At 38.9% G+C, this 15,726-nt stretch overlaps 1 protein-coding gene across 2 annotated transcripts in view; it reads right to left on the bottom strand.

Moving 5' to 3' along the window:
• The window catches only part of si:ch211-246m6.5 (von Willebrand factor D and EGF domain-containing protein), a 78,760-nt gene that overhangs the window by 14,046 nt on the left and 48,988 nt on the right, over positions 1-15,726 (bottom strand). For both annotated transcript variants that reach the window (XM_056256621.1, XM_056256622.1), the window contains 4 exons: positions 11,657-11,907; positions 6,913-7,132; positions 4,105-4,242; positions 612-809 (listed from right to left, as the gene is read on the bottom strand). In XM_056256621.1, coding sequence (XP_056112596.1) covers positions 612-809; positions 4,105-4,242; positions 6,913-7,132; positions 11,657-11,907 — 807 coding nt within the window. The remainder of the gene's footprint in view (positions 1-611; positions 810-4,104; positions 4,243-6,912; positions 7,133-11,656; positions 11,908-15,726) is intronic.

Here is a 15,726-nt window from a genome sequence, read left to right as displayed (position 1 = left end):
ACACAAGTAATAATTTGTAGAGTGTCTCCTCTGAAATGTAAAAAAATGAGAGATTTAAGACTTAACCGAAAATCTAATTTGCATCTCATTGCAGAGGAAACAAATTATACAGTATATAGAAGAGATCTCATTTGTGATTTCACTTTCCTACAGGATTATGCAACTGATTTGACTACGTGCCACTTGACTAATACTCTTCGAAATAGTGAGTGAGAGACGTCCTTTACCTAACCTTGCTCCGTCGAGTCTCACAGAGAGCATGAATGCCCGGCATGGCTAATTAGAATCGCTAATTTCAGGCATTATACCAAGACGAGAGGGTAAGAGGTGTGAGCACAAAGGCATGCCAGCAGGGCTTGTCTTGCTTTGTGCTTAGCAGCTGGAGGAAAGTCATTTCCTGGGAACATCACAAACACAAAAAACCCAGCACAGGAAATGACTCTAGGGGGATTGAACGGACATCATGCTGAGTAAGGGAAAGACAAAGAATCGTTTTCTGCAATGTCATGACACCAGCAGTGGGCGATTTGGCTCCAAACGAAACCCTCACGGTTTTGTTTCCTGGCCATCTGTGGACATGTAGAGACAGAACAATGGAAACAACTACTTGCCAGTTCTCTGACTCGCGCTGGTGGCAGCTTTGGTGACCGAGGTCTTGCTTGGAGCTTTGTTGGACTCTGTCGCGAGGTGAGTGGAGGTCGTTTTAGGAAGGGGGGCGGCCATTTTGCTGATGGGCCTCACCGTGGGAGTCGCGGATGAGGATACAGCCTGAGAGGTGATGGGACGAGATGTGACCAATCTTGCTGGTGCTGATGAAAGAGAGAGAGAGAGAGACTGATTCAAAATTAACTTGACAGCTTTTGCTACTGATGCCACAAGCGTAGAATAAAGGACAGAGAGTGGGGTAAGATGTTTCTCCCATTTTAATCTCGCAAACTGTGGACAATTTTGTACAACTGGACCCATGATGTACACTGTAAACCCTTATGCTGCGTTCACACCAAACGCAAATAGAGCACCAAATTCGTGTCTACCGGGTCTAGTTGGACGCTTGAACATTTTGAATCCATTCGCGCGTCTAAAGTGAAATTGACGCGCGTAAAAAGCAAGCGTTTGAAGCGAAATTGACGCGCGAATGAGGCGAAGTCGCGTCTTGTGGGAGGGGCAAGTGCTAGGCGGTTGTCTGTTTGCAAGATGGCTGATGTTGATCGAGCATTCATGGACAGAGTCACCGCTCTGTATTTGGTCTGGAGAGCAGAACAGCGGCGTAGGGGTCATCGTTCGCCGTAGTTGGGTCCGCCAGACCCTCCGGAGCTGTACCCAGTATGGCAAGTTTCACCACTCGCTCCAGGAGCTGAGCCTGGATGACGGCTGCTTTCAGCGGTACTTCCGCCTGTCCCGCGCCCAGTTATAGTTAAAGCTAGCCAAGTTTCCACTACTAAAAATATATAAATTAAGATTACATGATCATTTTAAATTGTATGAATTGGCTTTCTAAAATGTTTCGAATTCAGAGCAATTCTGACTGACTGATTTTTTTTTCTCATAATTGCGAGTTATAAAGTCAAAATTGTGAGATATAAACAAAATTCCCTCTAAATTGGACTATATCTCGCAATTGTGAGTTTATAACACGCAGTTCTGACTTTATAACCTGCAATTGCGAGTTTATATCTCACAATTCTGAGAAAAATAAGCTTCCATAATGAGGTTATTGTGCATATTGTTGTTCAAGAAAATAGAATAACTTTCTTCACCTTTGAAAAGACTGCATATGTTACCACATGGGTATGAAAAATGATAACCCAATTAACAAGTTTTTGTTGTCTAATACAATATGTTCATGCGTAATACAGTATCTGATGGATGACCACAGTCCTTGTGGTTTGAGTTTCTCTTCGGTTTCCACTGGAGAAGGAAAAAAAAAAGTTTGATTGAAGATCTTTTTGGCTCTATTTTCCCCATTTTCCAAGACTGATACCTTGTGTAAGTTGAACATATACAACAACCCTAGTAATTTCAACCGCTCTGAAGTGTTCTTCAAGGAAGAGTTTCAGTTTTGAGGCTGTCATCTCTTCGGCTTGTCAGAGAAGCTGCACACCTGAGACGTTAGAAATTCACTCCATCTCTCTCTCTCCACATGGAAACTACAGAGGAGATGTTTTACCAATTATCTCTGGACAAGAGCAGAGTCTGGCACAGTGTCCGTGTGTGCACAGGGTGGATAACTATCTTTTGCCATCTGAATTGTATTGCTCTCCCACCCGCAGTTCTGCTGGTCACAATCAAAGCGGGTCGGCAGATCCAGCTCTCTCTGCTCCGTTGTATTTCTGCATGCTGAAATCACACAGATTGTGTTTGTAATAGCGGCCCGGGCCTGGATGAAGAAGTCATCAAATCACTGTCCCTCTGATCGGGGAAAACGTGAACACAGGGCTCATGTCAACGAGGGTTCATCGCTTGCAGATTATAGTCAAAAGACATTTGCAGAGCATTTTGTCAAAGCGCATGGAGGAAGATGGAAACCAGCTGTGAGAAGCCCCTTGAGCAGCAGTGCAGAGACAAACACAATGTATCTTTTCGTAAAACAGAACCAAACAATCACTTATTTAAGGCCCTAGGTTTATGAGAGACTTAATAACAGTAGATGTCCGAGTTGATGTTTGTGTTCATGTTCAACACATTGCATTTTAAATTAACGTTTTCATTTAATTACTTTAAAAAGTGGTATTGTGTTCCTCTTTCCCGCGTTTAGAGGACAATACCCTGATGCCAGGCAGTCATTGAGAATAAAACTTTTGTTCTTAAATACAAATCAGATATTGTAGTTGAAAAAAGCTTAATTAAAAGACAAATTCTTGTTTTTTTCAAATGAAAATGTTTAAAAGATTAGAATATATGTTAAAAAGTGATTAGGATGTGTGCAACATAAAATAAAAATGATGTATTTTACATATATTTAAACAGGCAAGTCACTTAAAGGGATAGTTCACCCAAAAATGAAAATTCTGTCATCATTTACTCACCCTTATGTTGTTCCAAACCTGTATAAATATCTTCTCTTGTGTTCAACAGAAGAAATAAACTTATAGGTTTGGAACGACATATGGGTGAGTAAATGATGACAACATTTTCAGTTTTGGGTGAACTATCTCTTTAAGGGACTGCTTAAATAAATCATATGATACATCATTTTTATTTTATGTTGCACACATTCTAATCACTATTATATTCTAATGTTTCAAACATATATTCATTTGAAAAACCAAGAATTTGTCTTTTAATTAAGCTTTTTTCTTCTACAATATCCGTATTGTATAATATATTTGTATTTTGAATGTATTAATAGCCATTTTAGTGATTACAAATGTTTAGTCTAAACTAAAAATGTTTTAAATAAAATATATTTAAAGATTATATTTTAAATTATATTTATAATTATTTCATTTTTTAAAACGAGTTAATAAAAATATTGAAAAAATATACAAATTTTTGTCAAAACAAAATATGTACCTGTTATTTTATTGCAATACATTATTCTGACTTCTGTATGGCAATTCTGTGAGCATATTATACAGGGAAGCACAAGCTGAGACTTTGATGCTTTGAATTGAAAAGCCCTGTGTTCCCTAAAGTAAATCCAGGGTAGAACTGCAGGATTGTGCTGCTTTGGCCTCTGTGGGTGAACGTAAAACAAGAAAAGAAAACAATTTTTTCCCCTTTTTGTATATGCAACAAAGCTGTGGTCATATTTAGTTTGCCAATGTTTAACTTTTTTTCAGAGGCAGACTTAAAGGGTTAGTTCACCCAAAAATGAAAATTATGTCAGTAATTACTCACCCTCATGTTGTTCCAACCCCGTAAGACTTTCGTTCATCTTCGGAACACAAATGAAGATATTTTTGATTAAATCTGAGAATCCCTAAGAAGCCAATGGAGGAGTGATCCAGCTCTCAGATTTAATCAAAAATAACTTAAACTGTGTTCTGAAGATGAACGAAAGTCTTACGGGGTTGGAACAACATGAGGGTGAGTAATTACGGACAGAATTTACATGTTGGGGTGAACTAACCCTTTAAAAAGGCAGAAATTTAGGGTTCTTACCTTTGCAGGAGAACCCATCTCCCTCCAGGCCCCGAGGGCAGGGGCCACACCTGAAAGAGCCGAATCCGTTCATGCATCTGACTCCAGGAAAACATGGCCCTCTCACACACTCATTCACATTATCCTGACATGTGACACCTATGGACAAAAAACAAATATTATTATTATAATTATTATTAGCAATAAATGTATCTGTACAGAGTCCCAAAAGGGACATTTGGTTCTCTCGCAAATGTTTTGCGTTCCCTCAAGAAACTTTGCGTTCCCTTGCAAAACATTTGCAGAACACAGAGAAAGTAAAGGCTTTTAAATATTTTCCTCCTATCTCACATTTTTTCCGCCACCGTGTCCCTTTAGGGATTCCGTACGTCTGTGTATTAGTGTTGTGGGTATAGGGTTTTGCAGCGACTCTTTCTGCAAGTTACATCTTTACTCCAGTAGGTGGCGACAAGTGACTTTAAAAGTTATTCATTCAACAGATTAGTTCAAAACACTGATTCATTGACAAACGAAACTTTAAGGTGTGGTCACAATCGCGAAATTCCGGGCAAAATCTGCGTGCAGAAATCATTAGCCCTCATGAAAAATTTGCGTGGATTCATATTGGAATGATTGAATTTCACCTGCAAAAATGGTAAATGTGACCGCACCTTTAATGCAGTTATAACTAAATCATTCACAATCTGTTCAAAACACTGACTATGTGTCCGAAATAAAAACCTTCACTATAGGCGAAAAACATTACGCCAACAGAGTAGTATGTCCAAATACATAGTATTCGAAAAACTGTGGGCAAAAAGTACCCAGATGACCTACTAATTCAGGTGAGATTCTGAAGTGAGCATTCAATGGACACTTTACTATCCAATGAGGCCATGGGAGAGGAATATGAATGGAGGTGAAGCAACACAACTGACGCTGGTAGGTCATGTGACAATAACAACATGGCGGATGTAGTATGTCCGAATTTCATTCATACAACACACATTCATACTATATAGAGCGTAGTGTCTTTTACATTTACATTTATTCATTTAGCTGACGCTTTTATCCAAAGCGACTTACAATTGCTATATGTCAGAGGTCGCACGCCTCTGGAGCAACTAGGGGTTAAGTGTCTTGCTCAGGGACACATTGGTGTTTCACAGTGGATTCGAACCCGGGTCTCTCACACCAAAGGCATGTGTCTTAGCCACTGCGCCATCACCACCACTTTTAACAGTCGCGAAGTAAATTCAAATTCAAATGTAGAACCTACTCAGACAGTTCGCGATTTCGGACGCAGCGTGATTATTTTAGAAACTAAACAATAAGTAATTGAATCATTCACTCAATCGATTCATACAAACACAATGATTCGCTTAAGAACGAAACACTAATGTGTGTTGCTTAGAAACATGTCAATTTCTGCTTTGACTTTGGAACTATTTTCATCGGCGGGGCACAAATACACATGTACTGTAACTCCCTATACTGCGTTTAAAACGCAAGTTATTTAATATTATCTTAATTTTTGAACCTGCTATAGTTAGTTATCTTTAAATTATGCTATAGTTACTGAATAGCAATTGCCAAGCAACTACCATAATTATGACGTCAAGTTTGCGCCAATCATATTCCTCATAAAGTGTAACTAACTTGTTGGCTAATATATCTTGATTCATATCCATGTAGATATGTTTGTTTCTTATTGTCACGGTGAAGAACAATAGCATTTAGAGTCGATGATACACTTCAGACCTCTGAAAAAAATGGCTTTTTATCCAATAACTGTTATTCAAAGTTAAGCTTTATGTGTCCAAACACACTTCTCAGATACAGAAGTTTGACGCTAACCAAATATAAAGCACATTTGAAATTCAAATGAAAAATAGCGGTGAAGCATTGTTTCTAGAGAATGACAATAATTTCCTCCACTTCTTTCCTCTGCTAAAACATCAGGAGTCCATACCAAACACTGCTTTCAGCAAAGATTAAACATTTCTGGACCGATTCATCACTGTGTTTTGGCCTGTTTACTACTCCCAGTAGCAGAATAGCATACAGATACTCTTTCCTCTGTGTGGGTTCAGTAGCTGCTGGGCATTCGTCCATTTTTTCATTTGTATTTGTGTTGTTTGTGGCTTCTCTTAGAAGTGTGTTTGAAGGGGATCTTTAATAATGTCCAAACCATCTGCAAAGGCCCAAAGCGTTACGAGCAGCAGCAAAACACAAACTTTCATCCAATCAGCAGTGTCTGTTCATCTCACGCATGCATTGCCATTCCTGGAAATGGACAAACTCTTCTGACCTGGTTCGATATACGCAGTGCGTCCTTAAAAAACACCAAGGTAAAAAAAGCTTGAGTCCTGACAGGAAAGCTTTTCATTTCAACTTCAAGCAACAGCAGTCATTGCATTCAGCCAGGAAACACTAATTCACACATCACCAGTGAAGAGACTTCAACCACCAACCTCAGAAAAGACAGTGTGTGAAAACATCAACAGTTCAGCGTTTATCTGAAATTCCCTGGCAAGAGCGTCTGTTGCTTTTGAGCCTTTTGTTTTCACCCACATATATTCGGCTGCTTTCAAGCTTGGAGAAACTAAATGAGCTCGTGGGTCATTACTAGAGCTGGGGTTTTTTTTTTTTTTTTTGGCAAGATACGATATTGTAATTGGATCACAAATGAAACTGAGCCAAGAGTTTGTGTTGTAATCAATACGAAAAAATGCACACACTAGTCAACCCTAGTCATAACTCTTAATTGTTCCATGTGAAAGTGAAGGAAAGAAAATGTAACATAATGGAACACAATTTGTGATATACCTGAGAGTCCAGTAGGACACTGGCATTCGAACCCGTCGACCAGATCTACACAGACTCCGACTCCACACGGACTGGAGCCGCATTCGTTCTGCTCATCCTGGCACAGGTCGCCATGGAAACCCGCCGGGCACACGCACAGGTACTCGCCGCTGCCCGCTGGATACTTGATGTTAGTCACACACGTCCCTCCATTCAAGCAGCCACATGGCCGTACTATCACCTGTAACCATGGAAACGTGGATAGAACTGTAAGGTAACGCAAATAGAAATAAAACTAAAACACTATAACTTAGTTTATTTATTATCAATGCTAACACATAAATTATTATCAATATTTAAATATTATTTAAATAATCACAAATAATTGCAATATTTAATGATATATTGATTTAAACATTTTGATTAAATTACAAATTAGAATATATATTGTATACGCGTTTGTGTGTTCATCAGCTGGAATTTATATATATATATATACACTCACCGGCCACTTTATTAGGTACACCTGTCCAACAGCTCGTTAACACTTAATTTCTAAGCAGCCAATCACATGGCGGCAACTCAGTGCATTTAGGCATGTAGACATGGTCAAGACAATCTCCTGCAGTTCAAACCGAGCATCAGTATGGGGAAGAAAGTTGATTTGAGTGACTTTGAACGTGGCATGATTGTTGGTGCCAGAAGGGCTGGTCTGAGTATTTCAGAAACTGCTAATCTACTGGGATTTTCACGCACAACCATCTCTAGGGTTTACAGAGAATGGTCCGAAAAAGAAAAAAACATCCAGTGAGCGGCAGTTCTGTGGGCGGAAATGCCTTGTTGATGCCAGAGGTCAGAGGAGAATGGCCAGACTGGTTCGAGCTGATAGAAGGGCAACAGTGACTGAAATAACCACTCGTTACAACCGAGGTATGCAGCAAAGCATTTGTGAAGCCACAACACGCACAACCTTGAGGCGGATGGGCTACAACAGCAGAAGACTCCACCGGGTACCACTCATCTCCACTACAAATAGGAAAAAGAGGCTACAATTTGCAAGAGCTCACCAAAATTGAACAGTTGAAGACTGGAAAAATGTTGCCTGGTCTGATGAGTCTCGATTTCTGTTGAGACATTCAGATGTTAGAGTCAGAATTTGGCGTAAACAGAATGAGAACATGGAACCATCATGCCTTGTTACCACTGTGCAGGCTGGTGGTGGTGGTGTAATGGTGTGGGGGATGTTTTCCTGGCACACTTTAGGCCCCTTAGTGCCAATTGGGCATCGTTTAAATGCCACGGCCTACCTGAGCATTGTTTCTGACCATGTCCATCCCTTTATGGCCACCATGTACCCATCCTCTGATGGCTACTTCCACCATGTCACAAAGCTCTAATCATTTCAAATTGGTTTCTTGAACATGACAATGAGTTCACTGTACTAAAATGGCCTCCACAGTCACCAGATCTCAACCCAATAGAGCATCTTTGGGATGTGGTGGAACGGGAGATTCGCATCATGGATGTGCAGCCGACAAATCTGCGGCAACTGTGTGATGCCATCATGTCAATATGGACCAAACTCCCTGAGGAATGCTTCCAGCACCTTGTTGAATCTATGCCACGAAGAATTGAGGCAGTTCTGAAGGCAAAAGGGGGTCCAACCCGTTACTAGCATGGGATACCTAATAAAGTGGCCGGTGAGTGTATATATATATATATTGAAATTTGTATCATAATGGTTTTTTATTTCATTTATTTCTACACATACAGACACATTATTATATATACCCCTATAATATAGTATCTTCATTTTATAATTTATAAAATTAAAATTCAGTATATAATATAAAAACTTAATATTAAAAATATAAAAGGTAATATATATATAAAAGAAGTAGCTTGCTGACTCTCAACTTCTTTTTCAGCATTGTTGCTAATTGCATACAGTCTCCCTCCCTCCCTCCCTCCCTCTCTCTCTCTCTCTCTCTCTCTCGTCCTCAAACGACTGCATCTCTCAAACTCAGACAGTATTTAATAAGCGCTAGCAGGCAGGAAGCAGATGCTTGTTAGCCGTCTAGGCCCCCCAAAAGATATGGAGATGACGTTTGTCTTTCGTTGCACTGGCTTGCTGTGACACAGGACTCGGGAGAATCCCGGTAGCTGAATTCTGCTGTCCTTATGCCATGATAAGATATTTGACATACTGGGAACTCTAAATATCAACTCAAATTAAGGTAGCACGATGATATTGAATAATTACCATATTCATATAGTATAGAATACAGGACCTTCTCAAAAAATTAGCATATTGTGATAAAGTTCATTATTTTCCATAATGTAATGATAAAAATTAAACTTTCATATAATTTAGATTCATTGCACACCAACTGAAATATTTCAGGTCTTTTATTGTTTTAATACTGATGATTTTGGCATACAGCTCATGAAAACCCCAAATTCCTGTCTCAAAAAATTAGCATATTTCATCCGACCAATAAAAGAAGTGTTTTTAATAATAAAAAAAAAAAGTCAACCTTCAAATAATTATGTTCAGTTATGCACTCAATAGTCAATACTTGGTCGGGAATCCTTTTGCAGAAATGACTGCTTCAATGCGGCGTGGCATGGAGGCAATCAGCCTGTGGCACTGCTGAGGTGTTATGGAGGCCCAGGATGCTTCGATAGGGGCCTTAAGCTCATCCAGAGTGTTGGGTCTTGCGTCTCTCAACTTTCTCTTCACAATATCCCACAGATTCTCTATGGGGTTCAGGTCAGGAGAGCTGGCAGGCCAATTGAGCACAGTAATACCATGGTCAGTAAACCATTTACCAGTGGTTTTGGCACTGTGAGCAGGTGCCAGGTCGTGCTGAAAAATGAAATCTTCATCTCCATAAAGCTTTTCAGCAGATGGAAGCATGAAGTGCTCCAAAATCTCCTGATAGCTAGCTGCATTGACCCTGCCCTTGATAAAAAACAGTGCACCAACACCAGCAGCTGACATGGCACCCCAGACCATCACTGACTGTGGGTACTTGACACTGGACTTCAGGCATTTTGGCATTTCCTTCTCCCCAGTGTTCCTCCAGACTCTGGCACCTTGATTTCCGAATGACATGCAAAACTGAGCAACAGTCCAGTGCTGCTTCTCTGTAGCCCAGGTCAGGCACTTCTGCCGCTGTTTCTGGTTCAAAAGTGGCTAGACCTGGGGAATGCGGCACCTGTAGCCCATTTCCTGCACACGCCTGTGCACGGTGGCTCTGGATGTTTCTACTCCAGACTCAGTCCACTGCTTCCACAGGTCCCCCAAGGTCTGGAATCGGTCCTTCTCCACAATCGTCCTCAGGGTCCGGTCACCTCTTCTCGTTGTGCAGCGTTTTTTCCACACTTTTTCCTTCCCACAGACTTCCCACTGAGGTGCCTTGATACAGCACTCTGGGAACAGCCTATTTGTTCAGAAATTTCTTTCTGTCTTACCCTCTTGCTTGAGGGTGTCAATGATGGCCTTCTGGACAGCAGTCAGGTCAGCAGTCTTACCCATGATTGCGGTTTTGAGTTATGAAACAGGCTGGGAGTTTTTAAAAGCCTCAGGAATCTTTTGCAGGTGTTTAGAGTTAATTAGTTGATTCAGATGATTAGGTTAATAGCTCGTTTTAGAGACCCTTTTTATGATATGCTAATTTTTTGAGACAGGAATTTAGGGTTTTCATGAGCTGTATGCCAAAATCATCAGTATTAAAACAATAAAAGACCTGAAATATTTCAGTTGGTGTGCAATGAATCTAAAATATATGAAAGTTTAATTTGTATCATTACATTATGGAAAATAATGAACTTTATCACAATATGCTAATTTTTTTAGAAGGACCTGTATACATGAGACTCCAAGGAACTTCAGAGAATATTACTGTATTACCATGGTACATATGCAAAAATGCACCATTTTAGTTGTCTAATGTCATCTAAGCAAATCACTCGTCGTTTAAAGTATGAAAGCAGGACCATAATCCAGTCCTGTTTCAATTATTAGTTTAATCTTTCTATGAATAAATGTTATGTAATAAATGTGAATAAACCTATCTCTGAATGAGATCTGCAATACAAGCTTGGCATTAACATGTATTCATTTAGCAGACACTTTTATCCAAAGCGACAAACAAATTGTTTCACTAAAATGAATCAGATTTCCCAATGCTACACATGAGGAAGAAGCAATAATGGAATATGCTCTCCTAAACGGTTTATGCTCTCCCGTTTAGGAGAGCATATTCCATTATTGCTTCAACTCACACAATAAAATATGACAAAAACGCAGTGATGTAACATTTTGTAATTCTACAACTCTGCACATTAGAAAAAGTAGCTTGTTCCTGAAAATGCAACCCTGTTATACTAAAATGTAGTCAAGTTAGTATTGTGGCTGCTTTTATTTATATACTTTTTCTTCACTTTATTTTATAATTATAACTTTTTTAGAATTATAATTGATATAGAATACATTTTATTTAATTATTTAATTTTATTTTATTTAATTTTTGATCCAGTTCTCCACATCAACTTAATGATCTGTTAGAAAAAAAAAAAAAAACAGTTTACAGGTTTGGAACAACATACATTTTTATGAGAACTGTTCCTTTAAGACATCCCAGAAGAGGCTTGGATCATTATTATTTACAAAACGAAAGTTTTCGTCGTGTTTCATAGAAATTCATTTCTGTCCTAAACATAAAAATCAGTCAGGCATCAATCTCTCAATGTCTCTCACCTCCGCTGTAAATCTGCTCCGGGCATCACACTCATCAGACACAGTAAATTGAAAACTGTGCGCTTTCGACTCGTGCACTTTCCAGATGAGGAGCCCGGCCGGGGAAATTGAGGCCCCTGGGGGCCCCGTCTCCAGCTGGAAGAGTAGGGCCGAGCCCTCGGGGTCCGTGGCTGTGAATTGGTACACAAAATTCTCCCCTACAAAGGTCTGCAGGCCGTCCCGTGGCTTGTGGAAGGTCGGTGGACGATTAGCTGCGGAAATGAGAGGGGAATTTCAAGAAAGAATACTGTGAAGGAATCGCAGACTCCCAGAGCTGATCTTCAGTTGCCAGATGATATTTGTCAGTTTTGTCGACTGCCGCTTCAAAAGCTTGAGCTCTATCAAGCAGGATGGATTCTGATTGGCTGTCAATGTTCTTGTCATTCACCAGCTGAAAAACAAAATGTTCTGAAAGTGATTCCAATGATATCATTCCTTTGTCGTTATTGTTATAGTTATGGCGTGGATTTCCTATTCTAAGAATTAGAACAATAATTAAAACTTTATTGTTATTGTCCTTGTTGTGAACCTTAAGACCACAAGCCTTTGGTAAGATTCCAGTAGCTTTATGTTAGCTTGTTGCTAAGCTAACGAAAAGCTCTTTAACTCTTTTCCCGCCATTGACATAATTTGTCCGGCTTTCTGTGTTATAACTGTTTTATGGTAGGGCGCTATTACGCAACTTCTGAAAGAGTACTGAATCTCGGGATGAAAACATAGGCAAAACAGGCGTAGAAAAAGCCTGCGATTTTCTCAGCTTTTTATTCACAATGATGTTTTTTTTATGAAACATTCAAGTGTTGATAAAAAATAATGATTTTTTTTAAAGCTCTGTTAAAATGCATGTTAAGATATTCATACAACAAAATATTCGGGGGGGGGGGGGCATTACATTTTTGTGAAAATTATCAAATATGCTGGGGGTGGCTGGAGACTTTTTTAAAAAACGGTGGCGGGAAAAGAGTTAAAGTTAATTGATTCTGTTTACCTGTCGATGCTTTTATTGTTCATCAGCTGGAAAAAAAATTTGTTCTGAAAGGGATTGTTAGAGTTGTGGTGTAAACTTACCTATTCTTATAGAATTTAACTACTGTACTATTAAACATGTATAGTTATAGTTATAGTTATAGTTACCTTCCTTGGTGTGAATGGCCCTTTACAGTCATAGACTTTGTTTGTTGACGAAAATGTCCTTTAAATTTATATACTATTTAGCATGGTTTTATTCATTAATGTAAATTAATAAATAACGAAAATAAAATGTATTATCATTAGCTATTCATAAACTGCAAACTTTAACAGACCATATATATACACTCACCTAAAGGATTATTAGGAACACCATACTAATACTGTGTTTGACCCCCTTTCGCCTTCAGAACTGCCTTAATTCTACGTGGCATTGATTCAACAAGGTGCTGAAAGCATTCTTTAGAAATGTTGGCCCATATTGATAGGATAGCATCTTGCAGTTGATGGAGATTTGTGAGATGCACATCCAGGGCACGAAGCTCCCGTTCCACCACATCCCAAAGATGCTCTATTGGGTTGAGATCTGGTGACTGTGGGGGCCATGTTAGTACAGTGAACTCATTGTCATGTTCAAGAAACCAATTTGAAATGATTCAAGCTTTGTGACATGGTGCATTATCCTGCTGGAAGTAGCCATCAGAGGATGGGTACATGGTGGCCATAAAGGGATGGACATGGTCAGAAACAATGCTCAGGTAGGCCGTGGCATTTAAACGATGCCCAATTGGCACTAAGGGGCCTAAAGTGTGCCAAGAAAACATCCCCCACACCATTACACCACCACCACCAGCCTGCACAGTGGTAACAAGGCATGATGGATCCATGTTCTCATTCTGTTTACGCCAAATTCTGACTCTACCATCTGAATGTCTCAACAGAAATCGAGACTCATCAGACCAGGCAACATTTTTCCAGTCTTCAACTGTCCAATTTTGGTGAGCTCTTGCAAATTGTAGCCTATTTTTCCTATTTGTAGTGGAGATGAGTGGTACCCGGTGGGGTCTTCTGCTGTTGTAGCCCATCCGCCTCAAAGTTGTGCATGTTGTGGCTTCACAAATTCTTTTCTGCATACCTCGGTTGTAACGAGTGGTTATTTCAGTCAAAGTTGCTCTTCTATCAGCTTGAATCAGTCGGCCCATTCTCCTCTGACCTCTAGCATCAACCAGGCATTTTCTCCCACAGGACTGCCGCATACTAGATGTTTTTCCCTTTTCACACCATTCTTTGTAAACCCAAGAAATGGTTGTGCGTGAAAATCCCAGTAACTGAGGAGATTGTGAAATACTCAGACCGGCCCGTCTGGCACCAACAACCATGCCACGCTCAAAATTGCTTAAATCACCTTTCTTTCCCATTCTGACATTCAGTTTGGAGTTCAGGAGATTGTCTTGACCAGGACCACACCCCTAAATGCATTGAAGCAACTGCCATGTGATTGGTTGATTAGATAATTGCATTAATGAATTGAACAGGTGTTCCTAAAAATCCTTTAGGTGAGTGTATATATATAAATATTATTAATTAATAAAAACAGTTTATTATATGTTTTTATTGTTAAACACTTAATAATTGGTATTATAAATATATATTAATTGAAACATCAAAATATTTATTTTTAAATAAATTATATGATTTTTTTTGGCCATGTTTTTTTTTTTGACAGCAAAATGAGAAATGTCTCACATGGAACAAACAGGCACAAAATGAAAATCTGTTTTTGTAATATCTGGCATGATGACATTTGTGGGATAAAATCTGATTTAAAGCATCATGCGTTCGTTTCCGACGGTTATTTCCCGCTTCTTGTTTCTTGAGAAACTTGAAATCGCAACGTGGAGCAAAAATATCCATCTTAAGTGACATGCAATTATCCACACCAGAACCATAGAAAATAAACCAACCCTGATCTTGGAATATGAAAGTATTCTCTGCACCAATATGTCACTCATATTCAAAATCTCATTCTCGAGCAGCATGATGTATATGAGTTTGTGTGTTTCTGGCTGGGAAATGTCAACTAACAACAAAATGGATCCATAAATCTGTTCTGACATCATAAGGTAAACAAACCCAATGCATAATACCATGATAAAATTCAGCTAAACATACTGTTGCCATTTTATAAATGCAAACATGCAAACCAAGTAAAAAAAACAAACACATGCTAATTGTTTCAAAATGGTCTGACGTACATTTTTCGCAGTTTCCTCAGTTATGCAACAGTTCGGCTGCAGCACAAATGCTCATTTTAATCACTTAACATTTAAATTTCTTGATGATCATCTCTCTAAATTTAATTTGTCTGCATGAATGAATGGACTCTCAATTTTGCCACAGAATGGTGAAAAAAAAAGGCATGGCAGAAGCACAAGGGAAATAACTATCAGGAAGATAAGTGGGTGTGAGGTGAATGGGTGTAATGTTCCTTCATGCTGAATGTATGGTGTGTGTGTGTGGAGTCTTCAGATAGCATCAGTCCGGACCTCATTTGCAGTGCAGGCAAACAGACGGATGTTCTCGCTGTACACAGGAGTGGGCATGGAGTTGGAATGTGTGGATAAAGAAGAGGGAGTTTTTGCTGAAATGAAATGCAACATGATTCCTAAAGAACTTGACATTTGGTGTGTTTTGTGTGTGTGTGTGTGTGTGTGTGTGTGTGGAATGTTGTTGCTTGTGTGTGTAATTGTTTTGCTATATTTAAAATCCTAGTAAAACCTCTTTACATTTACTCTTAAATAGGACTTGGGTGGTTGGTCTTTTTCAAAAAGGCTCATCAATCTTAATTAAAATGCTATAAAACAGAAAACTATATTATTATTAAAAGAGAGATTGTGCTGTATAATAATAATAACACTAATTGTAATATAAACAAATATTAAAATGTCTAATATTAAAGGTACAAATGTAAAATAATTTAATATAACATACAATAATATAATTCAATACAATATAATATTACTTTTATGTAATAAATAATAATAATAATAATATTTTATTAT

This window comes from Rhinichthys klamathensis, unplaced genomic scaffold, assembly GCF_029890125.1.
Source record: "Rhinichthys klamathensis goyatoka isolate OS25496 unplaced genomic scaffold, OSU_Roscu_1.1 h1tg000127l_1, whole genome shotgun sequence".
Classification (NCBI taxonomy): Eukaryota; Metazoa; Chordata; class Actinopteri; order Cypriniformes; family Leuciscidae; genus Rhinichthys; species Rhinichthys klamathensis.
Note: the sequence above shows the minus strand (reverse complement) of the source record. Positions and strands in the feature narration are given on the sequence as shown.